The sequence below is a fragment of the Hermetia illucens genome, chromosome 2, assembly GCF_905115235.1.
Source record: "Hermetia illucens chromosome 2, iHerIll2.2.curated.20191125, whole genome shotgun sequence".
Classification (NCBI taxonomy): Eukaryota; Metazoa; Arthropoda; class Insecta; order Diptera; family Stratiomyidae; genus Hermetia; species Hermetia illucens.
This window is the reverse complement of record NC_051850.1, coordinates 13,064,155-13,090,638: the sequence shown is the minus strand read 5'-3', so window position 1 is coordinate 13,090,638 and position 26,484 is coordinate 13,064,155. Positions and strand designations below refer to the sequence as shown.

Sequence of the window (26,484 nt, the reverse complement as noted above, 5' to 3'; positions counted from 1 at the left end):
AGCTAAAATTTTACTGTTGGTAATCACATTTAAATTTTCAAATGCGTTTTTCTCGAAACTGCATCTTGAAAATCGGCTGCCACCATAGCTCAAAATCTATCCAACCAAATTCTTTGAAATTTTCACGACTTCTTTAGTACATATTTCTACGGTCCGCAAACTAGGATAATTGCAATCGGACTTGTAGTTTTTTTTTAATTCATAAAAAAGCCGTAAAAAAACACCAAAATCCAAAAAATTAAGTTTAAAAGCCCACCAAAAATTTACCTTTTAATATTTTCTAATTATCCTAGTTTGCGGACCGTGGAATATTGTCCACATTAAAATGCCGTTTAGTTTTTTTCCCTCAGATGAACACAGCGCCCTCCAGCGTGGCAGCAGAAAAACACCTTTTTTTGGAGATGGGTGCATAAATTAACACCTATTCCGAAAATTAGTAACGAAATCAAGCTGAAAAATTTATCAAATATACTAGAGATATCAATAAACATATGGTGAAAAAATCACGTTTCTATCTTTATCCAGTCCTTCAAAATAATTTTTCAAAAAAAGGCAAAAAAAAACGGCCTTCACACGGGATGACCCCCTTAAGTGTAGAAAATGCTAATATCTTCATACCACGTTTTTGAGTCAATCACTTTTGGACTATGGTACTATCCCCAGTGTCCACTTTGAAGTGCATCGTGACTAGTGCCGCAAGTATATCTGAAGTTTCTGAAAGAATTTGCTATGATCTCCTCATACATGCATTCATTTTCTTTAAAAAATTGTTGTAGAAAAATTGAAAGCAGATTGGCCTAAGGTACCCCTATTTCATCAAAAGTCTTCGTTAAATATTCACTCACTTCAAAACTATCGATTAGATAGTAAAACTTTAATTAGACCAAACATGGCCAATCTGTGGTGTCTTATCATTCTTCTAACCCCGATCAACTCTATAAAAACGTCGCTTAGGATAGTAATTGTCATTCTAATTGCAAATTCGTGAAGTCTTACATTACAGGTAGAATATCTTCTTTAATTTTTTTAACATTTTTTTAAAGATCTTTTTCTCTGAAACAGGAATGGAACTCAAAACAATAGTGTGCCTGTTCAGTTTTCAGGTACTTCTTTTGCATCCAAGTCAAGCAGCCGACTCAGGCTATGCATGCAGTAGCACAGGCACTTCAACATTGCCTATAAGTTTTGATCCACATCTCTACCAAATATGTGTGAACGGGACAAGCCATCAACTTCGGTGCCCTGCCTCCTATTTGTATATCACTAGCAATGCGGACCTTTGCACTGACAATTTTTACATTGGCTGTAGTACCAGTATAGAAGGTTGCGCTCCTTGCGAATATTTTCCAAACAATCCTGGAACGGCGACTCCTCCTCAATGTGTTGGAAATGCACTCTTGATTGGTCAACCACATTGCGATCCCTCTTTCTATTGGCATTGCAGTAGTCCTTATGGAACTCCGGAGCTAAGAAGCTGTCCTGAAGGCCAAGGCTTTTCGAGTTCAACGAGGTATACTGGCTGTGTTCCATGGTTTATGTGGAATTCTTAATTTGGTTGCAGTCGTAGCAACTCTTGTATAACCACAACTTTCCGTAAAACAATCTAAACGTTTAATTATACATTATGTTTTTATTAGAGTGAAATATAAATTCACAACATATTGTTACATAAACCAGCCTTCATTTACTATGTTTTATAGAATGAAATATGTTCGCTGTAAGAATGGTTTTTTTTGGAAGATGTGTTATGCATTATTACGTTATCCCAATAATCCCCCCCCCTCATTGCTTCGGGCTATCACAGTGCATCCAATTTTCCTCGCCAGTAAGAATAAGTCAGTGATGATGATAGAATAAGATTTTAGCTGTTCACAAATGAAAAGATCCCGTTTGGCACCGCCTAGTCTTCCTGGCTTTATTTCATGACCTTCGTCCTCTCGTCTTTTGTTGATTTCCTTTTTGGTCAAAAATAATGACAGAGCATTATTGCAGCGGTGGAAGTAAGTTACACTGTTTATTTGAATTTATGCAATTACTTCTGATATTCATAATCCCCCGAATTCGTGAACCCGTCATTGTATCTTTTTGTAAATCACGAGGACAAAACTATATCTTCCTTTCGGGAATTCATGAGTATCCTCCGTTTAAGTCCAGGTACCCTTAAGTGTGCGTTGAACTGTGCCTTTTGGGGGATATCCTTCCAAACTCATCATTATCAACGGTCGGCAACCGGTGTCCAGTCTATACCAACTACGATAAGATCGTCTAGTTCGTTCTTGGCAAACTTCTTTCTTAGCATACGCTATTCATCCACATAAGTCAAGGGCTACTTTGCCTCTTAGCATAGACTTTACCCTTATTCACTTTGCGGACAAGGACTTCCTTGTTTATTTGGATTAGGTGATCCACTTACAGTCACCAGTTAAGCTTGATTTTGTCAATGACAGTGACGATATCGCTTATAGGTTTCGTTGTTTTTTAAGCGTCGTGCATGAGAACAAGTCAGGATCAAGCATGTGACTCTTGGTTGTTCAACTAAATATGGTCCAAAAAGTCCGAAAGGTCCGGAAGGTACAACTCCATCCAAATACCTCTCTAATTTCAAAAACATTCGATTCCTATTAGCGTCTTTCTCCAGATAAAATGGCGGATCTTCACAATAACAAAATGAAAGAAAGTCTCAATTACACAAACGCAAGGAATCACGCTTCCAGAAGATCAGACGGCAAAACCTCTTGGTAAGTAGACGTTGAAGTCAGTCTTTATTGAGATTCTAAGAAGGCAATCACTAGTGGCACATTTTTTGTGGATAGGTGACTCCCGCAACAGTGTCGGACTACTAACTAAACACCTCCCCGTCATCAGAGAAGTAGCCTGGAATCGTTTGACACATTATTTCGGGGCAGTCCTCCCACTCTTCCGAGTTATGGAGCCTTCAAATCAGGCAAATTCTTTCGTTAATGAGAGAGGAGAGGAGGGAGGGAATTGTTAGTTCAAAGGACCTATTGCCCTCCGCTCCCTCCACCGGTCGAGTTCAATCTTCTCCGTAACAAGAAGAACCCGAACTTCATGCACAACACAACTCCACCTACAAGCGCTGGAGAGAGCTCTCTTGTGTCTGCATATAGTTGTTGGTGAATCCCATCTCACTTTCTACATCAGAAAAAAGTGTTATCATCGTCGTCCACAACTTAATTACAAAATACGCAATCAGGGGATCATGCTCACTTAAAAGTTGGGCAAGGAATTAATTAACTTCACCTTGCTTTCGATTCAGCCACGGATCTAAATTATCGATGAGCCGCGCAGTCCACCTGCCTGTTGGTTCATTTTGGCAAGAGAGTTGCCACCCATTCAGTGTACGTTGCCATTTTTCCTGGGCAACCACCACCTTTGCATCTTCTCCCTTGCGATTATAGATGGGTTTACGTTCTTCAACAAAAAGGGCAACGAATACACCCCCACGATTACCATCACAATCGATTCAGAGGCAGTACGATAGGCTGACCATACCTCCGCATCGTAGAGCAAAACGGACTGCGTTGCAGACAGGTCTCCTGTTAGATGCAAGGCACCCAACATTCGCCATAAGCCGAGAATGCAGATGCACCTTTGTCTGCTGCTGCGAAAGAACTCATCTCCAAGTCAAGCGTTAACGCAAGGTTGGTTTTGATTCTATAATCAACTTGTTTCACTATGAGACGCAGGGGCGGGATTCTCTTTTTGGTCAAGATAACTACTTCGGTTTTCCAGCGAAAGATGGAAACCATTAGGAGTCATCCATCGGCTCACTCATCAATATGTCAAGTCTGCTTTGCGTCTCTTCAACAGTGCGTCCAACAACAAGTCCCGCAATAACGTCCGCATAACCGCCCAGGTGCAACTTTTCTGACATGTCGAGTCTTAGCAGAATATCGCTTCAACGAGTCTACCCTTGGTGGTGAATTTTTCGAGCAGTTTCATTGTCTTGACACGCACGTGGCAGCTCAAGGTCTTCTTTCCTTCCGCTGATCTGCGCCAGCCCCGTTGCCTTCTGGAGGTGGGATGAAAAAGTGTCCTTTTTTAGACAAGTGTCGAACGCACCGAGCAGCAAGTCTCGCTGACGGTGGGACACTAGTTTATATACTTCTGCCGGGATATTATCAGTACCGCCTTCATATTTTTCATAGAGAAAACTACCTAGCTATTTTAGCGTGAAAAGCGGGCAGTCTTTGACGCCTTCGCGCTGTTGCTATCAACTCGTACAGATGCCTAGGCAATAATTTCAGGACAATGCGGTCCACCTGGTTGATAGTAAGTATGTAGGGTTTTCGCTGAGTCCCGACTTTCTAGGTGACAAATTTCTAATCACGGATCCCTATTTATCTCGTCGATTAGGTCCTGCCAGCAGCAAGTTTTGTTCTTGATTTGTACTCTGCCATTGCAGGGCTTGCCTTCTCCCGGGCTTTTAAATGTTGTGCTACATGGCGGAGCTTATGACACTACTGCGGCAGGTTGGCAATTTGCGGCTTCCACCAATACGCAGCGGGCTTGTTGCGGCTGGATACCGTCCGAGGCGTGGAAGCTCAACAGGCCGTCGTTATCAGGCTCATTGTTGACTTTACGACGGTGTCAGCTGCAACACCACCACCCTCAAAGGGTGCTCTAGAGCGACTTTACTAATTCCAAGAGCTGAATCTTCTGGTGTTACCCTTCCCGCAGAAAGAGCTCCAGGCTGGTGCCCACCGGCAAATAGCGTCAACCATTTCGAATACAATGTATTGGTGGTCACTTGCCGAGAAGTCTTCTAGAACTCACCACCCGTCCACCGATGGTGCTAATTATTCAGTGAGCCAATGATGCTACCTACACAGTCTGGGCGCCGGAACTTTGACACTGATCCTACTTCAAACAGCTGTCTAACCATGCCGAGTTGGGGCGAGGCCTACAGGGTAGTAATTAAAAGGCTGCGGACATCACCCCAGGTGACCTATCCGCGCCTCCTGAGACAGATTGTCACCACTCTATTCCCTCACCACGAAAATTGGGGAAAGGCAAATGGTTGTCCAATGAGGGCATAATACCCCTAGTAACTGCAGAGGAGCTGGAGGAAATATGTGGAAGGACTGGTGACAACAAGGCCCCATGTTTGAATGGCATTCCCAACGGAGCTTTGAAACTGACAGTGAAGATAAGGCCAAAACTTTTCGCCAACTCCTTCGAGGCGTGTCTAAAAGAAGGAATATTTCCTGTCCAGTGGAAAAAGCAAAAGTTGGTGTTACTTGCGAAACCTGGCAAGCCACCTGGAAACCCAGCATCGTCTCGTCCTATCTGTCTGCTGAATCCAACCGACTTCTACCCATTGTCGAAGCCAGGAGTGGTTTGTTAGAGCAATTTTAGTTTCCGACGTGCCCACTCTATGGTGAACATAATTAGCATGGTAGTAAGCTTTGCAAAACGCGCACTGATTTCTGGCGGCTGCTGTGCCGTATTGACGCTGGATCTCAAAAACGAATTCAACTCAGCCAACTAGAACAGAATTGAAGAAGCGTTGGCTGACATAGGTGTCCCCGGGTATCTATCGAATTTGTTGGAAGACTACCTCTCAGAGAGGACTCTCTAGTACAGGACGAATGGGGGTCCCAAAGAGTACATTGTCACACCTGGGGAACTTCACAAATGCTGTAGAATATTGGTGGGCCGAAATACTGTCGGAGGTTGCCGGTGTGGTCATTACTTGCATGAGCAGAGGCGCTTGCAAACTTTCAGAGACGGAAGCAGGTGAACTCGGTTTACCGACTGATGGCTTTGAGGGTTTGCAGTGCTTTTAGAAACACATCAGATGAGGCAGTATTGAAATGTGGCAAGGTTAAAGTCGCATGATCTCTGGCAACGCGAGTCTACGAGGGTGGGTGGTCGCACAGGCTCATTGTCAACATTAAGGTGCGGCTTGAGCGGAAACATGGGGAGTACCCAGTTCCTCACGGGACACGGAGGTTGCTGCAGGCAGTATCTGCATTGCTTTGGGTTGGATGATTCTTCGAATTGTCCTAGATGCGTTGGCATACAGGACGATCCAGAACATGCCAGCAGCAGCCTACTTCCTGACTTTTCTTTACTAATAATTTTCTATTATTCGCTGTCTTTTCAAGAATGCCTGATTTCAAGATGCATTTGTGTGGATGTGCCCGCTGGTCCTGTCCATTTTGTCATGGTTTTTCGGCTTCACGCAATAAGGTAACCCCTAAAGAACAGTGAATGTCTTTATGCTCATATGTGCAGTATCGATTTTGCCTTGAGACTCAGATTTCAATTCTATTTATTATTGACATGTGTGTCATGCATGTCTTGATAGAATCATCGACAACTCAGACTAAAATTTGAGATATGTTCCATAACATTCAGCAGATCACAATTCCGAGGGTGGGTGTGGTTTAAGGGGGCAAATTTGATTTTTTCTCAAAAAGTCTAATCAGACATATACATATGTACATGTGCAATGATTGCAACGTATTGTAAGATAAGGTCAGGCAAATAAATCAAAACAAAAAATGATTATACATTAAATTCGGATGATTTGTAAATAATTATTCATCGTACATTTTTTTATTAAACAGTGAACTTTAATCAAAACATTTGCATACTTTAGTGCTTAAAATTCTCTCTTAAAATAATCCACTCTGTATATTTAAATTTTCTTGTGGTCAGTTCTCAACCATGAATTAGGTTGATAATTACTCCTGTAAAGGAGATTAGTATAATCGCCTTCGATGCTTCGAGAAGCTCAAGCTGCCTCCTGGAAAGGCAAGGCATTAATTTAATTCCCTTTTTATAGATAACAATAAGAGAGCGCTACCTTATCAAATCAAGTACATCTTTCAAGCTATGATTTGCGATTTTTGGAGTTTCCAGTCCCATTGGATATCTCAAATTTCTTAGATGAGTTGCCAGCAGGGTGTCCGAAAGAGATACTGGAGGGAAGTGTTCCCCGACAGTAGTTTTCCGCCAGAATGCTTTTGACTTCCTGAAAAATAAATATTTGGTGGGAATGATAGATGCCTGTAGGGATAAGGTCATTTATACCTGTTGAATGGGGTAAATGCGAATCGATATAATGTTCCTCGTACATATCGAGGTGCTGTATCAAGAGCGCCTTTCAGTCCAAATAAACGCATAACATCGGGTTGATTTTGCAATATTCTGTAGGCTAAAGGCATGATCCATAAATGGTCCCGATAACTAGATGGAGCTGCATCGTAAAACTTCATATCGAGTCGTGCTAGGTAGGGTCCTGGAAGAAGGATTTAGTTTTAGTGAAACATTATCAAGAGGTGTAATGGATTGTTGGTGTAAGTATTTAGGTTTTGTGAAAGGATCGACGGTAGCCCGGTTGAAAATACGATTCAACGGCGGAACTAGATACTCAGAGGTTGTTTCTCTGAATCATATGTAACTTTCTTCGAGAAACTGTCGTCATAAGGGGGCGTGGCATTTTAGAAAGTATTAAATTATTTTCAATCCTTATACGTTCGCAATATCCTTAAAATACTGAATACAGTATTTTGGTTGCGCCTCATTATAGCATTAAGAATGTTTTTATTTGTCATTGCATTTGATTTCAACTACTAACTTTTTATTTGATAATAATTGTTTCCTTATCTTTAAATAGCCACAAAATTATTTCCATAATTAAGCTCAAAATAATCTCTCATGTCTTGAAATTGATGACCTCCAGCAGGTTGTTATCAGGTAATGCAAGCGGTAAACATGGAATTATGAAATTAGCCGAAATGAAAGGAAAATTTGTATTATCAGGACAAAGTCACACATATATGTATGAACCATAATAATGCTTTGACCATCCATGCAGGATAGGTTTAGGTAGGCAGAGCCATAAAGAGAAAATCCGGGTCATGGGTGAAAATTATGTAGGCCTTGTTATTATCCCCGTTTTCCATTGATGTCTCCAAACTTTCGACCTCAGAGGAATCAACCTTCTCCCAACTCATCAGACGTTTAGGTTCCGTGAAGGGACAAAAGTCAAAATAATACGAAATGCCAGCAGTTGCAATGCGAACTCCGTTCAATGGTTGGTAACCAACAAAACTTGAAGTGGTATTCAAGCCATCGAGGAAGTGATGGAATTTGCGGAAGATGGATTCGTCAGGACAAAAAATGGCTGAAATTTATATACACAGTTGCTATGCTCAATCAAGCGGATCGATGAGACAATGTGAGGGAATACTTGGTATGCTATGTAGTTGCGGATGTAAGAAGTAGCAAATCCAAAATCTTAGCGGCGATTTCACTGCGTGTGTGGTGGAATAGGATAGCCGAAACAAGAACAGCTAGACTTGGTGCTTACAAACTACGGAAATGTAGCCACCTTTCGAGGGGCAGTCGGACTCAATAGTCGATTGGCAAGGAGAATGGTTTGGTTTGACAGTGAACGCTATAAACATAGAGACTTCTACGCAAAGTACGTTTCCGCAGAATTGGGAATCAGTGCACGGCCACGAAAACCTTCGAAGGAGATGCATTTACAAAGATACTGTTGAGAGGAAGGGCGGGGTTGTGATTGCAATAGAATGGTTTCAGAAAAGGTAGCACAAATGGTGAAGCGCATAATGAAAGCATGCAGTGCTGCCATGGTGAGGCGCAGAATCCTCGCTAGAAGGCGGTTAAAGCATTGGTCGAATGAAGAACTCGTGGAGTTCCGGGGCGCATACTCCCGAGCAAAAAGGACCTGCCAATGATCTAGAGGAAGACCTTACGTTAACGAGAAGCGGGAAGTATATGCGAGGTAGGCTTAAGCAGGCTATCATCATCATCAACGGCGCAACAACCGGTATCCGGTCTAGGCCTGCCTTAATAAGGAACTCCAGACATCCCGGTTTTGCGCCGAGGTCCACCAATTCGATATCCCTAAAAGCTGTCTGGCGTCCTGGCCCACGCCATCGCTCCATCTTAGGCAGGGTCTGCCTCGTCTTCTTTTCCTACCATAGATATTGCCCTTATAGACTTTCCGGGTGGGATCATCTTCATCCATACGAATTAAGTGACCCGCCCACCGTAACCTATTGAGCCGGATTTTATCCACAACCGGACGGTCATGGTATCGCTCATAGATTTCGTCATTGTGTAGGCTACGGAATCGTCCATCCTCATGTAGGGGGCCAAAAATTCTTCGGAGGATTCTTCTCTCGAACGCGGCCAAGAGTTCGCAATTTTTCTTGCTAAGAACCCAAGTTTCCGAGGAATACATGAGGACTGGCAAGATCATAGTCTTGTACAGTAAGAGCTTTGACCCTATGGTGAGACGTTTCGAGCGGAACAGTCTTTGTAAGCTGAAGTAGGCTCTGTTGGCTGACAACAACCGTGCGCGGATTTCATCATCGTAGTTGTTATCGGTTGTGATTTTCGACCCTAAATAGGAGAAATTGTCAACGGTCTCAAAGTTGTATTCCCCTATCCTTATTCTTGTTCGTGCTTGTGTTTGACCAGTGCGGTTTGATGTTGTTGGTTGATTCGTCTTCGGTGCTGACGTTGCCACCATGTAAGCAGGCTATACGCATCATTAAGGGAGAATGCTTTAGGGAACTTTGTGCGGAGGCAGACCGAACTGGGGTGAGGGATCGAACACCACAATTAACCCCCCGCCTTTCTTTTTTCCAATTTAGGGATGGCACTGTTCCCCTGCATAAAGGCAGTTACAAAAAGCAGAAGCAAGCAAGTCTTCACCATACCTACGGTAACTGAGGAGAACCTGGCGGAGTTTCGCCGGACAACTGGTGATGATAAAACTCTCGGTTTGTTTGCAATTCCCAATTCCCCCCTTAAACTCGGTGTTAAGACCATACCTAACTAGTTTATTAGCGTATATACCATGTATGCCTCACATGGTAGAAGGAGTTTTCCACACTCGGGGAAAGAGACAAAAACTGACTTTGCTACCGACGCCCAATAAGCAACCAGGAAATCTATCGTCATACCGCTCGATTTGTTTTATAGGTGCGGTAGAAAAGATGCTAGAGAGGGTCATCTACATAGAATATAGGGATGCCTTATCGGAGTGACAGTTTATTTTTCGTCAAGCTCATTCAACGACCTGGTTCGAGATGTGATGGCCCTAATAAATATTATGCCAAGATAATATTGGCAGTCAAAAATGTATTGGACTCACCCAGCTGGGAGTGAATAAAAAGCTTTTGGCTAAAATGGCTTTGGTTCTAATGCTCATTGCTCATTTTCATTTATATTGTCTGGTGGAGGCAATTGACGAGGTGTATCCAATTCAGTCAAAAAGACCCTAGTGTAAAATTGACAGTTGTATTGTGACCTCTAATTGTATACGACGTTCAAGGAAATGTTACGTGATTTCTCCCTTAGTTCCATTACATTATTCGTGTCTCAGAATAGTTTCACTCTTCGTGCAAGGCCATGCCATTTCATTTCTTTTCCCCTTTTGTCATCCGAACGGATATATTTGGAGGTTCGACCTATAATAGGCTTTACGGGCCATTTTCTTGCAAACTTCATAGGCAAACCCATTAGAGATGCGTCAAACAACAAATTAGCAGGGATCACAGAGCAATACTCGAGGGTATTCCTCATGAGGGAATTGAAGAAAACTAAGGAGGGTTAGATGGATTCAAAATCAGAGGAGGAACGAAGTATAAAGCCTGGCAATTTTGCTGCTCAATTGGTGACTTCGAGGCAATAGGTGTCAAAGCAGAGCTTATTGCCGAAAGTGACTCCAAGGTCTTGAGTGGAATTTAAGCAGGATAAGGAATGTCCGTTAAGAGAGTAGGAGAAAGAAGTGGGTGAGGATTTTAGGGAGTAGCACATAGAGTGACACTTTCTGACGTTTAGCGCTAAACCATTAGTCGAGCAGAGTAGCTAGTTCGTACAAATGTCTGACATGCTTGAAGTTAAAGAAAGAAACTGAGAAGATAAAAATTTTAAAGTTTCGCATTTTTCACAAATATGGACTTGCCAAACAGTTTGTTCTAATCGTATCCCTACTAACCACTAGGGGAAGTTTTTATATTTGTATTACAAGAGACCGCACTCTAAAACAGTTTCACCGGCAGAACTAACAATACACAATTTCAGTCCGCCAAATTTCTATTAGATCCAATAAAATAATTTACCTGAATATGGTAGTGTCGCATTTTCATTCCATGGTTTGAAAACAAATGGTAAGGTTTTCCATGGACCTTCCACATGATCTGAATATTCCAGATTAATTTCTAATCGTTCAGTTCGCATTCTTCGTAAATGTCGTCCATATTCATTGACGATCCGGAATGTGTTGATTTCCTTGTAATGCTTACCAAGCTAGAAAAAAAACAAGAATAGGCATGAAAAATATAGCTGCTGCCTGCGTAGAGAAGTTGAAACTTTTCAACGATCTTAACTTGATGAAATTGTGGCTTATTCTGCTATCATAAAAGTAATGAGAAGAAAAAATGAGCTTCCCTTTTTGAAAAATATACCGTATTCCGGCAATCAGTGGTTCCCTTTCTCAGTGTTATAAACAAACACTAAGGAAGGGGACAACCGTATTTCGAGAATCAATTCACCCTGTCCTCAGTGTTTATTTGTAGTGCTGAGGAAGGGAAGAACTGATTCCCGAAATTCGGTTTATCTTTCTTTTTTCACTTAAAAGATTACAGAAAGGACTAATCTGAAATAATAAAACTTGTCTTTTCTATTCGCTAGTGGAGAATTTTATTTTGCAAAACCCGATATTTCGGTAACCACTTGTTCCCGTCATCAGTGCTAGCAGGACTAATTTGCTAAAAGTAGTAAATTTTCATACTAACTTGGGTATTTGTGATGTTCAGGGAAGCATCAATGTTATGGTGTGGCACCTTAATGGAGAGAGAATTATTTTTACTTCCGACATTGCAATATTTTCAAAAACCTTCTACTTACAACGGATATACCTATTAGTGATAGTGCACATAAACTAAACACTAGCATGGAGTTCAAGTTGGATGCTTTTCGCAAAAATCCTTTCTGAAAATTCGAATCAGATACTTATGGTGTTTCCTTTCAATTATATTTTTTAATTTCAAATATATGCTTACCGATGAAGTGACGCTTGGGTGAGATATTGTATTTGTCAAAAACGTGGATATAACAGCAACCACAGCAACAAGAGGTGCCAATTTAGCCATTGACCGAAGTATACCAAGATGCTCATATTTGAACATAACTATAATTAAAAAATAAATTTTATTTTTATCATCAATAACTATCGTATTACATCAACAAAATTGATCTAAGTAGATACATTACAAACACTTGTTATTGTCTACTTTAGATCCTCAGTAAGACCTCATTTCTTACAGCTAAGGATACTTAGAAATAGAATCATGTTACTCCTTGACTCTAGTAATCTCTGGAATCCCTGGAAATTATATAATCCTTTTGGAATAGCATTTCTGTCGCCTGGAGTCTGAAGTCAACACGGTCTTTAACAGACAGGGCGGTATAAGGAAGGTCCTCCGGGTTCTTAAAATGTCTGCCAGTCGCGTAGTATTGTTATTCTCGATACTTTTCCGTACTTTCTACTCGAATTCAGTTTTATAATCCTTTTTGATGTGGGTGGGATAAGCGTTTTTATCATTTGTAACAAAATCACTTGAGGTGATATTATAAGCAGTGTCTCACTGGTTCAAATTAATTTCCTGATAGCGTTCCGGCTTGATTCCCTATGTATTCCCCTTAGACCCATTTCGAAAATTTCCATATTCTGCTGCTGCTCATTTTTTTATCGAAAAAATGCATCTCTTTCAACGTTTTTTTGCAAATAAGCAAATAGTCCCGCTATACCCAACCATGCTCTTGTCCTTTGTCAAAATTTCCCCACCTGAGGCCACGATAACCTCAACGTTATAATTTCTTCATTCCACTAGTACGGCGCCTGCTAAGAGGTAAATGCCTTTTCGGGCAATCGCCTCGACTTCTGAATAGGAAGAATCCTCTTAACATACAACACACCGCCTCTTCAAGTATTACCAGGAATTTATCCTTTTCATACGCCTACAAACCTGTCTATACCTTATGCTGTTTGCAGCGAGAACGGTCATAACGAACAAAAACTCCATCTCTAATGTTCAAGAAGAAACCCTGATGGACGCTGGGAGTATAGTGCTTACTCATTTGCCAGAGCGTCTCCCTTACTGTAGAGGAACTTCTTCTTCTTTAGTCTTTGTCCCGTTCAGAATCGGTCGGTTCACCTTGGTGGGTTTCGTTATTTTGTTCTGTAAAAGGCCTTCAAGAGTTTCAAATGCCTCACTGGTACTGGAGGTACTGTCATATTTTAAACTAAACTAATTCTCGCTCCCGGAGGGTCTGCATGTTTCTAACGCTTGCAATCGTGCTCTGACCAACATTTCCTCTATTTTACTCTTGAAATTGCCTACTGTAGCATACTATCCCTGGATTTATTCAGCTCCAGTAACAAGTCCCCTTCTTCTGATTGTCTACTGAGGTTCATACTATCAACTAAGTCAATTCTGCTCTATCTCCTCTACCCCCTATCATTCATGGGAAACTCTCCTCACAAAATCTGCAGGTAATGTCCGTAGATATTCCTACCTTTCCCAGGTGACAGTTTAGCTTGCAGTGACCAGTGATTATTCCCACTATGGCCTGCTCGTCCGCTCCTCCATTGCCTTCTAACTCAATGTGGCCTGGAACTCAAAGTATCCAGACCTCATTGAGCGTATTCAGTCTGTTAAGGTATTCCCATTCTAGTTTGGAATTTACTTGGTAGGAACTAAGTACCTTAATAGTCGCTTGGTTATCGGTTAGGATAGTAATGTTCTACCACCTATAGTTCTTTTCAGGGTTGAAGGAATTACATCTATCTACGGGGTTTCCTTGGAACAATGAACCCAACGGCTTCTGCCTCTGCCGTAAGGGATCCATCAGCGTACCAGGTAATCAGTTGCTGGGTTAAGCCGTATGTCAATGCCACGCTCTCCCAGTTTGCCCCGTTGCTGCAAAGAGTTCCAAACTTTGAAGTGAAACCTCGTTGTCATGTTATCCCTTGGTATTAGTAATTCGGGATGCCGCCTAGAAAGAAAATTACTTTTCCTTCGATTTAGACACTCCCGGCCTCACTAGTACTCCCGGATATTCTGAAGATTGCCCTACTTGCCTATATCTGTATGTGCAGATGGGGAGAAATTACTATTACACACGCAAGCCAGTCTTTGAAGTTTGTGTAACTCCCTGGCTGCTGTGCTGAGTTCAGTTCTTTACGCCCAGATTATCACCCTATAGGTAATCATTGGACTTAATACTGCAGCGTATATCTAATGCAGCATTTTCGGGGTGAATCTCAATTTTTTCCCTGCTATGGACCTCTAAATCATCAGAACCCTTGTTAGTGCTTTCCGACATATGTGTCAGAATAGTTTTCGGTCTATTGTGATATAATATTTTTGCCAAAAAAGCAACTATTTTACAGATAATTTGGTCGTGATAGTAGTTACAAGCACATCATAAATATTATATAAATAAATCAATAAATAATTGCAATGATGGTTGATACCAGGTTGATTTTTAGCGGCGCTTGATTACCACGGAAGAAGGCAGGGTCTATCTGATTCCTAGTAAGGTTCAATCCTACCATATGAGTTACGCTGATGAGGCCTCACTCGATGGAAAACGACCCAAAATAATCAAGTGAAACATCGATGGCGCGGCAAGCTAGATAGTGATTTGCGAGCCTGTAAACCCCATCCGGGTCAAGCCTATGACCGGGAAACGTGGCGAATTGGAACTAGACGAACCCCCTCCCTCTACTGGACATGCCAAATTCTAAAGAAGAAGAAGAATGCTGAATGGCTGAAATATATACGTAAAGTACTTATTGCATTCAGGCAAATTATCTACAGGAGAGAAGGGGAATGAGGGAATGCCTTATACAACTGCAGATTTCCAAAAAGTCACTAGAAATACAAATGACGAAAGCTGAGAGATCAGCCCAAAAACTAATTTTTTGATCCTATATATTTAGGAATGGGTCGAATTTACATCACAGGTGAGAACTTAAGGCCTATTCAGTAGGTCACATCATCAGAGAGGAACTTGGATTTTCAAAGATTTCAGCACGATGGCTTTCTCAGCTTCTTTCTCCTAATATGAACGCCCGTTTTAAAATTTACCAGACAGTATGGGTCATTATACTGAAGACGGAGATGGTTTTCTCAGTCGTAACCTGTGATGAAAAAAAGGTTTATGTCTGAATCAGAACAAGCGAACAGAAAGTGGCGACTGAGGCATGAGGTTGCAACAATAAAAACGAAAATGTGATTGTCTGGAGGGAAAAATCTCGCTAGAGTGTTTTGGGATTCCGAAGGGTCTCTTCTAGTTTATTTCCTCCAGGAACACCGAACAATATATTCAGTTTATTATTGTGAACTGCTGGAAATTCCTATTTTTATTTGGCTGGTCCTCGTTTTTGCATCGCTTGCCGCTGAATGAGGGTGCTATATGGACCGGTGCTTCCGGATTACGTAATCTATCCCTGAAATGTTATAAACAGTCCACGGTAAAATGGGCTACATAGATTTGCTTGTTTGGATTAGACCCTATCGCGCGAACTCATATTTCAGAATTATCCCACGAAGATGTGTATGGAGGGAGGATGTGGTGGCTTTATTCCCACACATTGTTGTGACCCGGCTCAACAAGCAGTAATTGCTGCCAAGACTCTAATGTAGGCTCCATACATTTGGCACTTGTCGCAAACTCCAAACCTCTACAAACGCTTGGCTTGATTTTGAGGACCAAACATCAAACAAACAAAAACAAAAAGATATTATACATACCTTGTTTGTAGTGTAAAAGTCCAGTTGCGAAGTAAATTGCAACAGTAAACGCTGCGCAGTATAAAACCACTTCTACTAATAATCTGCAATGAAAAAAAATGTGTGAAGCATTCTAAAAACATTGGTTTCTACATTTGTATAACAAACCTAAAAATGGACCGCTTTTTCAAGTATTTATCATCCAAGAGTGACAGCAAAAGTACCGACACTAGGAAATTCAGGAAACCATAATTTCCCGTAAATATAATAGTTAATTCCAAATATAACACCCAGTGGAAGAGGAAAATACGGACCGCCCTACTGGGGAAAAAGAAGAACCATGACAAAATCAACTCGGTTAGATTAGTATAAATTGTTGTTATTGTCATGAAATCTTTTGGAATGTGATGTGACCACCATGCCAAAGGCGTTGGAAGAGGCATTGTTTGGAAGTGATGTTTAAGGCCTATAAGTATAGATACATCCGTGAATCAATAATGCATTTAGATATTTCTTGTTTCCAATTACCTTGAAAGCTCCACCACAACGGACAACCGCTGAAAAATTTGACTGATCCGGAGTCAAATAGGAATCGCAATAAAACCCACTTCAAAAGTGCGAAGCCAATTTTATCAGACGGACTAGATTTTCTAGTATCTGTCAATGGTGCTAACATCATTATTACGAATCCAGCTTCCAGCAAGAGGTTGTCAGATTGATGCTCAAATATTTGTGTATGTTCTACTAGAGAGTAGTAAGTTGCCCAGAGTATAGCGAAAAGGGGCATCACACATAGTCTAGTAGTTGTGAACCTGGAAATAAAGTTGATAAAATTATTATTGATCTTGCTTGGAGTTGCATAAAAATCTGTTACTTACACAATAAATGAAATAATTGCACCGAATAGTGATAGAAACTCCAGCATGTATTGGATGTCAAGTCCTAGGAGTGAGTGATATTGCACAAGAGTTGGATTCCTTATAGATGGAATATTGCCTTTTCCTAAATTGTAGAGATTTTGTGCCGGTAGAATTCCATTTCTTCCAAATAAACCTACGGAGAAAATGCATTCAACATTAAAGCTTCATGAAGCTTGGTTTGACTATGAAATAGCTAATTTTAATGATCACTCGTTTCACTTTTTAAGGCACACATTTTGGACCCTCACTCCTCTATGTTTCATCTAATATCAGAAATAAGATCAGTTTCAGAAAGTATTAATCGGGCCCTTTTATCTGATATCCCACATGAGCATACTCTGTGAAAAAAAAAATGTACACCCCCCTTTCAAATATATATGTGAAGCCCCCGTTCAAACTTAACACAAAATGGCGCCACTCGCTGCATGTAAAGGGACACACAGATCACATATTCCCACCAAATTTCGAAATAATCGCTCTCGCCTTTTCCAAGTAAATCGGTTGTGACGGACAGACAGACATTGAACCGACTTTAATAAGGTATTGTTTCACACAAAACTTTAAAAACGGGTTGGGGAGCAGTGTATTCTTCAGGAACGGAATTTTAATATTTCACTTGAATGTCAATTATTCTCTAATTGTATTAAATGAATGTATTAAATTTATATGGGGTTAGTTGCATCGAAGAAGACTATATACAGGAGACTCATCTCTCGGCGCTTAGCTTGAATTTGTATGGTGAAAGAAAAGCATTGCGCATGTTAGACGTGCTTCAGTCATTTGCGTATGAAAAAATTCCTGCATTTACTATAGGGTTAGTGCCATGTATGTGATGGAGAAACAAACGCACAGTTGGTTACGTTGTATCTAACTCGCGTATTTTCAGTGACACTCCGTCCCGCCTAGAAACTCGATTTGCCTTGCATGTATGAAGTCTTCTTGGTGGTAACCTTATCACGATACGTAAAAAAGTCAGATTGGTTTAACTCAATCTGATGGAACTTACTTAATAATTTTGCGTCCCATTTGAGTAAGAGGGAAAATTACGAAAACCACGTAGATGAACTATAACCTTATTAAAATCGATTCGCTCTTACGGCAGCCGTCTGTCTGTCTGTCTGTCACACGCACTTTACTCCAAAACGGCTAAATCCGAAGGAAATTTGGTGGACAGATGGGAACTATGGTCCCACACATATAGCGAGTGGCGTAAATTTAGGTAGAGTTTAAAGGAGGGCTCCCCATATATGCAAAGGGGGGATTCAAAATTTTTTTCACCGGATATAGTCGTGAAGGGTATCAAATGAAAGGTCTCGATTAGTACTTTCCGCAACTGATATTAGTTTAGTCGTGAACTGCAAAGTGCGCGAATGAGGAGTCAAAATATACGCACATAACTGGCAAATGGCAGTAACCTGCCCAGAACTGAGCGACTTAAATATCTCGGGTCAATGCTATCAACCAATGGAGAACTACGTTATGCTCCCCCCATTGGGAAACAGAAAACCCTTTATACCTGAAGCATCAAGCTTCCGGTTGATAATATACACAGTCAAATTCGTAATTTTTTTAACCAATATCATATTTTTCTCGAATAATTTCGCCATTTTCATAAGCAATTTCATGATTTCTTCAATACGGGACTCAGGGCCAGAATTGAACTTTAAGGAAAGCAAATTGACTTTTGCCAGAAAGTTGATAGCTGATAGAATTAACTAGAAATTTCGCTTTTCTCTAAGGTAGGGATAACATTTCTGGGGTAAGAATTCAGGCGTAGGCGTTCACAAGGGTGGAAAATGATCAACATAGTTGACAGAAGAACCGATGAGTGAGTTTCATTTACTTGATCTTCCAGGGCCTTCAAATCCCTGCTCTTCTTTAGGTAGAAACGTCTGCCCCATTAACCCTTAAAGATGTTGGGGGCTCTTTGTGCGTAGGCATTCTGATGTCTACGTCGGAAATTAAAAAGAATTTAACACAGGTCAACTCCAATTCATGTACAATTGCAGTAAGCACAGGCAAAATGCTCCAATAAAATACGGGTGTAATTCTTTCTACAAAGTCTGCATGAGTCCGAATCCCACTTCCCTCGGCAGATATTAGTGTCGTTATACCATTCTTCTGATCTGAAGCTAATAGTTTGGAGACAATTCCCGTTTTTGTCGCATCCGAGATTTGACCTTTGGCGAGATTTACCAGTCAATGCAGCAAACATTCAAATATGTGGTAAAGGTGCTGCTTAGAAAAGCGCCCTCATGGATGACATGACAGTATAAGGCCAGTTTAATATCTCTGGCGCCAAAAAAAAATATAACGACACCTGATTTTTTTAAACAATTTTTTTTATCTTTTTCATCTTAGCGCACATTTGTGGGAATTAAAAGGTAGAATCCAAAGAAAATGGTCCACATGGCTCAATTGAAACGGACAACAGATCATTTTTGGGATGGCAGAAAGCCAAGGACGAGTTTTGTCTGTCGAGCCATTGGAGAAAAGGACGAGTTCTAACAATTTTCAGTTTGGGGATATTATTTTACTTTTGAAGCATTTGCTATTCCACCATTGGATTGGTATCTTGAAGTGGCAGTTTGAGCTTTGATTGTTTTCTGTAGAGCATTATCAATGCCTGCAATTGATACTAGAGACAGTTCATTATTCAGTTAGAACATGTTCCTTTTGACTACTCATCACTACGGAAAGATGAGTTCGTATACCTTTCTATGAGTATCTGCATGTACAACATTAATTTGAATTTTTAAGGTTTTGTATCATATTTACGAAAGAATACCACAAAATCTGTCATTCCCAAAACCTGAGCTCCTGGACTCCCAACTGGTTCAATGCTAGAATCTTAATCACTTAAAAAACTAAATTCTTTCTTCTTTTCCTTTAACACTTATTCATATTCATTCTATACACCTTTTTGGAGTCTCACCGGTGGAAAAAGAATAACTTCCTCCTCAAGTGAATTCAAGCAGTGTTAAATCAGCGCTGGGAAATTTACATAATTCCATCATCACGTATATTTAGTTTCTCTCGTTCTGCGGCTTGCTGGACGCACACATAAAAACTAAAAAGTGCTCCAACACAATACCGAATAAACCGCTTTCAGATATTATGTAGATACAAAAAGATGGTTTTTGGTTTGGTCGTTATCTTCGAAGAAAATTTTAGATTTTAATAAATCTGAAAAGATGTGCCTTTTCGCATTTCTAGTGGAAATTTTTAATTAACATAAACCGGCAACTGACCAAGAATATTCAGTTTTTCGTGTTTGTATGTTTAGTGAATTCAAAAGTTTATAGGCTTGGATCATTTCATGTAATTATAGAAATCTGTGATACTATCTTCAATACAGTTGGTAGCAAAAGTGTTGGTATACGTTTAGATGAATTTTTGTACAACGTTTTGGTTTATTGCTATCGATATATATATATACTATATATAATTCGTTTTAATAAATCTGATACGTGAATACATATCCGTAATTATCGTGCATATTCTTCGTCAGTAGATATCACGACTAGAGGAAATCACTCCTACTCATCCTTCCCCTATACTTGTTTTACTAAAAGTATTGAATTTGTGTTCGTGTGTTCTTTATGCTGAGTGGGTTTTCCGATCATTTTCAAAAATTTGGAATTTGGAGTTTCAATTTTTCATGCGATTTTTTCGAATGGGAAAACAATTTTATTAAATGAAAATTAGCAAGTATTTCATTTGAAATATTTTTCATCGGTTTCTATCACTTTTTTTCATCGTTCATGCTAGAAGGGAGGGGGGGGGGAATATTGATGCTAGAAGGGAATATTGCATAGCCAGGTGGCCCCGTTTTTGATATAACCCATGAATCTATCCATTTTTGACAATTCTCATAAGAAGTTAAACACTTCTGAAACAGGCTACGGGCCATGGTTCCTAACAAAAGATGATTCGAAACAGCAGCATATAGAAAATATGGCGAGTGGGGTAAAACATCAATTGAAGTCGATAGCGATCACCAGTTACTGTTTCATTCGGCTTTTAGGGCTCATAATAATAAATTCTGGGATCCCATCAAGTTCAGGGAAGGGGCTCAGATCCATGTTGATAGTTGAACACATATCCCGCGGTTTTTCGCACTTGAGATTATCGTATAAGGTTTAATTTTTAATCATCAGTAACAATTTGATGCAAAATCCCCTTTCTTTTTTCCCATTGAAGCAGCAGTTCACAAACCAAATGGCGTTTCTTGGTGCTTCGTTTTAAGTCGTGACCTCATATATGCAAAAGTAGGGTGTGAGATTTTTTTTTCACCGAATAGAGTCATTTGGCCTCAAAGTACTCTCCATATCTGCTTAAAAAAAAACTAATAATAGTGTACTACCATCAGTGTATTTCTTAGAAATCAATTAGAAACCCCCTTAATATTGTTCTAGAATCATCACGTTTTGCAGTAGAATAAGCTATACTATAGAGCATAATAATACTGGTGCAAGTTCCGCTATTACTTAGGAGGTCAAGTTGTCTTTTTTGTGCAAATTTATTGCAATGTAAGACTTTGAACGCATTTTAAGGATCAGCCTAAAGTGGATAGTCTGACAATCTAAATGCGTAAACATTATGAGCTAGGTACAATTAGAGTAAATGCCTACTCAAATTTTATATAAGGAATACACAAAACCTTTCATATCTGAAGCATTCAGCTTTCGCTTTCCTAATTTGTTTTTTTAAGTCATACTGTTATAGTGAATAGTAATGCGTTTTTACTATTGGTCGACACACGTCAGAGAAAAAAAGTAGGTGGTTATTGTGTAGGTAGTGAAAATGACTTAACAAACATTAGGTTTCATTCTACAAATCCGGATTGGGGCTCCTCAATGGATGGCTTAGTGAAGGTTTTTGATATCTCCAAGGGCAACGAGGATGATTCATTGAGTGTAGTTATCAATACAGAGAGTAACGTACGTAAATTGCATTGACAAGAAACTTGTCGAAGTCAATGAAGTCCTCCGCTTCTAGCTGCGACCGCTCCTTTGTTACATCCGAGACAGAGCAAACATTGATCGAGGATGTGGTCCGCCGTGGATTATCTTTTTCGATCGCGGAACTCGGGTCCGGAGTTCTACGGCCCCACGCATGCGGTCGAGCGGTCCTTTTTAAGGTTTTGTGTAAAACAAAACCTTATTAAAATCGGTTTACTGTCTGTCTCTCTGTTTATCCGTCACACGCATTTTTCTCGGGAATGATTGTAGCGATTCACACCAAATTTTATAGAAAGATGGGAACTGTGAACGCCCACGCATAGAGTATGTTACATCCTTTTACGTCGAATTTAAAGGCGGGAGGGGCGGGGGGTTTCCCCATACATGCAAAAGGAGGTGTAAATTTTTGTTCATCAAATATAGGCATGTGGGGTATCAAATGAAAGGTCTCGGTTAGCACTTTCCAAAGCCGGTCTTAGTTTTGACATTTACTAGAAAGGTGGGGAGTGCGGGGGGTAGAAAGGAATTATTTCTTTCACGGACCTATTCTCAGAAACTACCCAACCGAAATATCTAAAAAAATCAAGAGGATATTACTATTTGGTGCCTAGGCTTCGAAATACCCTCGATACCGATATCTGTTCAAATTAAATTAATAATAGTATAATACTATAATTTTTAGTAATTGGGTGTGAAACCCCCCTTAAATTCATTCTAGCACCACGCAATTTAGGATATAATATAAAGCATGATCCTACCAAGTTTGGTGCAAATCGCAGTACTACTAACAAAGTTATAATAGGTTAAAGTTGGTGCTTCTTTGCAAATTCAAGACTTTGAATGGCAATATCGCTTGAATGTGTATATTCTCACATAATATATGTATATATTACGTGCTACGTACTGATGGGACAAATGCACACTCAAATGTCTTCATAGAAGAAGTACACAAAATCTTTCATACCTGAAGCGTTCAGCTTCCAAAAAAGACACGTGAATTTTTGTGAAATGACCCGTGACGGATCGAAGTGTTCAAAGGACCACCCATCATTCCCGAGCCTGGTTAGCAGAGGCGAGTAAGCACGTGTGACTGAGCACTCCGATGGAGCGGTTGAGTTGCACAACGTCTGTGTTACAAGTGCTTATCAAGTGACAGCATAGCAAAGAAAGGGTACCCTTACTGATTGTAGCCAACATGGCTGGCTCAAATATTATTGAAGTCTTCAATAAAAGGAAGAAGTAAAAAATCTCATTGTTTCTTACGAATAAATTACCTACCCGTCAATGATATGTAAGACAAGCGGTGACAGGGGAGAAATTTAAGGAGACCGACAACAACTATTTGCCATTACCTTTTCTCTAACTTATGGAAGACAACATGATGGACGAAAACAAAGAGAATAGATCTGGCGAAACTAGACATAATGTCGAATGTCTTCAGCTACCGGAATATGTTGAGATTGACGGCAATGCCCTGATATTTGATATTCCCGATGAACATCAAATTCTGGGAAACGGTCGCCAAATAAGAATGACCGTGAGAATGACGATGATAATCACCCAAGCAATTACTAATAATAATAATAATAATTTCGAGAAAAGGGAGAAAATTCATGATCACTGGTGATAGCGGATGGTTTGAACTATAAAATGGTATATAGATTGGGAGGTCTGGGTGACAGAAAAATGGCTGAAATTTGAAAGAATCTTGGGAAAAACTTTAAACACTGTATTTCCGTTAATATTGAGAATTCTACAAAAGGGGGCGAAATTCTTGATCACTGCTGATAGGGGAGGGTTTGAGCTACAAAGTGTTATATAAGTTTTGGTGTCGGGGTGCCAGGAAATTTTCTGAAATTTGGAGGAATCTTGGGAAAAACTTTAAATGCTTGTATCTCCGTTAATATTGAGAATTGAGAAAAGGAGCGAAATTCGTGATCACTGGTGGTAGGGGAGGGTCTGACTGCAAAATGGTGTATAGTTTCGGGGGTCTGGGTGCCAGGAATCCTTCGCACTAACATTAGCTTTTCCAGTTTTTGCTCGTTTTTCAGGGACTTCCCAAGGAGAACCCTTAAATAGGGCGGAAGGCTCTCTGTGAATGCATTCTTGATGGCATTTTGAGGAGTGCCAGCAGGAATGGGTAGATATGTAAATTCCGGGAGAGATCGTCCATCTACAAAGCATATAAGATCCTCATGTATGTGTATAAATGGCTGTCGCTCCGACCATACTCCAAATGACCTCGGATTCTTGGAGGCCTGCATCTTCATTCCTGCATCCTTTTCTTTCTTTATTTTCATAAAAATTTCGGGAGCTCCAAAGGGAAGTAACGATTGGTGAATTGTAAATGTAATGTAACGAGTATCAATCAAACCCCAAATCGCAGTAAATGCAGCTGTATGGATGAATGTATGGATGAATAAAACTGTTAAAAGTAGGTTTATGGTGCACAAAAGGCACGCTAACCATATAGAAAAACACGCTCAGAGGGGTTATATAGCAATATATCTTCAATATTTCTTCTGCAGCATCTGAGTAATTCTCTCCCGCCAGTTCTTTTCACCAAAATCATAAGAACGAAACCCTTTCTACCTCAAAAACCCGCAAGTTGTAATAGAAGAAAACAACATGCATATAAAAAAGAGAGAATTAAAGGAAGTCCTTTCTTATCACTGTATAACAGAAATTAAAACGCGAAAATTAATATTTCTTTGTTTGTAATCTAGAAATTAAACGAGGATGAGATATTGTAAAGAAAATTGTACAATATCCTGCAATATTAAGCATCCATCCTTTTATTCCTCTTGACGAAGAATGAAAAATTACAGGCACTCGCCATAAAGCCGAACTAAGTGAAATTTACTTCTTACACTTCCAGGAAACTAGGGCTAGAAAATCCTTTCAGAATATAGTCATAAAAGCTTATATATCCAAAGACTTATAGATGATAATCACAGCATCGAACTTTGAGATAAAACACAAAAATTAATAATTTTTTTTAAGGATTGAAAGGGTCCTGAGCCCGCATTCACGTGATAACGACCCAGACTAATTCGGAAAAAATCCACGACTTTTTTTGGTCCACAGATAACTTGTTTTGGGATAAGCACTTAAACGTGAATCAACGGTTTCATCTAGGGCAGAGACTATACTCATCAGGTGCTGCCTCACCTACTCATTTAAATCGTCTAAAAATAGTATATGTGGTGAAGATTTCTTTGTTGTTTTATGTGTTCTAGTTTGAAATTTTCCTTTGAAGTTTTTCTAAGTACATCCAATAATCCAAAAGAGAAGGTTATGCCTTTTTTTAAATCGGAGACTATCTAATTTTGATACTAAATGATGATCAGAGATCGTTTTTCAAAACAAGGAAGCTAGTCAAGTGAATTTGCAAAATCAATAGGATTTTTGTCCTTATCTTGTTGCCTATATTCACTCTTGTCCTTTTGAGTCAATCTCAACAGTCCCAATCCCTGTTTTTTAGCCATAAACTTGTTCATTACCACAGAATGTCTCTATACAAAAATTTCCAAGAGTCACTGTAAATTTCTTAGCAACTAGTTGATGAGGTCACTGGTCTTGACAATGAATTCGAGTGTACACATATCGTTTGAATGAAATCTTTTTTCGGGGGAGTTCACGGGCCGTGAGCCATAAAATATCGCGTCTCCCAAGACATGTGCATGATAATATCATGTGGGTCGGTTCGCACCTGGGCTCTGATAGTAAAACGTCAGGAATGCGCATAAGTAAATGCCAGCCACTGCGCGGAGCAGAAGGTTCCTTGTATACAGGATGCCGTCGTTGTTTTGACTGGTCGTCGTCGCCGTCGATGTCCCTGCCGAGTCCTTTTTCACTTTTCCCATCTCGTGACCGGAATCCAGCACTTGGCACTTCACTGAATCGTCCACGACTAATAATTCTGTATTCTATGTAAATCCGTGTTTCTGGGTAAATATTTTTATTTGAGTTTGGCACTATCTCGAATCACCGGCCACACACCGTAAACACAAATAAAAGGACGAATCGGCGTTAAGAGCCACGGGGTGCTGCCATCGGTGGCTGAGGATTGTCTAGTACTGACGGAAACGACGCACAATCGATGATTTCATGTTTTTTATTTGTGGACCAGCGATTCCAGTTGACCGTCACTGATATTATGTGGCTAGAGTGCCAGACTAGAACTGGGTCTGTAGCGGTGCTCGCACATCCGAGATGGCGTCGTTCGAACAGAACTGGCATGGGAAGAGCTTGGCGTTTTCAATTTCCACTTTTCCACACCCGATACTGTTCCCTCCACGGCCAACTGACTAGACTGGAGGAAAACCAGACGTGGAAATCCTCCAAATAGCTATCCCATTGCGTAAAAGGGGACAGATGCACATATGCGGGAAGTGCATGCACAGTCGTAGAGCTCGGGACAAATTGAATTGGTGAGGGAAGGCCAGGAGAACAATGGTTCCCCTGATGTAATTTGCATTGTAAAGAACGAGTTCGTTTTCCTATATTCGAGCACTCCATAGTTCCAAAACCAGAAGTAGTCTGCAAGGTCGTATGTAGCCGAACCCCAGGGAGTTGACCGTACTTTGGCATCTCTAGATATTGCTAGCAGAAAAATATCTTTAATTTAATGCTTGCAATCTACGGCTACGACTATGTGAACATAATTTATGAAGATGTGTCCCTTTTGTTTCCATGAGGCCGGTGAGATATGTTCTCTTTAAATTTGCATACGAACAGATACATTGCATAATAATTTCATCATACTTAATTCTAGCCACAAGGTCT

General features: G+C 40.3%; 2 protein-coding genes and 1 long non-coding RNA gene across 3 annotated transcripts in view; 2 read left to right on the top strand and 1 right to left on the bottom strand.

The window, feature by feature from the left end:
* Positions 1–26,484, top strand: part of LOC119648296 (sphingosine kinase 2-like) — an 80,830-nt gene that overhangs the window by 37,633 nt on the left and 16,713 nt on the right. The gene's annotated exons all lie outside the window — the stretch shown is intronic.
* Positions 899–1,673, top strand: LOC119648298. Its single transcript, XR_005249038.1, has 2 exons — positions 899–1,003; positions 1,063–1,673. It is a non-coding gene; the product is annotated as an uncharacterized LOC119648298 (long non-coding RNA).
* On the bottom strand, positions 6,556–25,981 carry LOC119648297 (lipase maturation factor 2-like). Its single transcript, XM_038049956.1, has 12 exons — positions 25,409–25,981; positions 16,691–16,865; positions 16,341–16,624; positions 15,981–16,278; positions 15,834–15,916; positions 12,075–12,202; positions 11,920–12,003; positions 11,808–11,855; positions 11,133–11,319; positions 7,063–7,270; positions 6,836–7,003; positions 6,556–6,775 (listed from the first exon to the last, which is right to left on the bottom strand). The coding sequence occupies exons 1-12, from the start codon at positions 25,560–25,562 to the stop codon at positions 6,691–6,693; spliced, it is 1,902 nt and encodes a 633-aa protein (XP_037905884.1). The 5' UTR covers positions 25,563–25,981; the 3' UTR covers positions 6,556–6,690.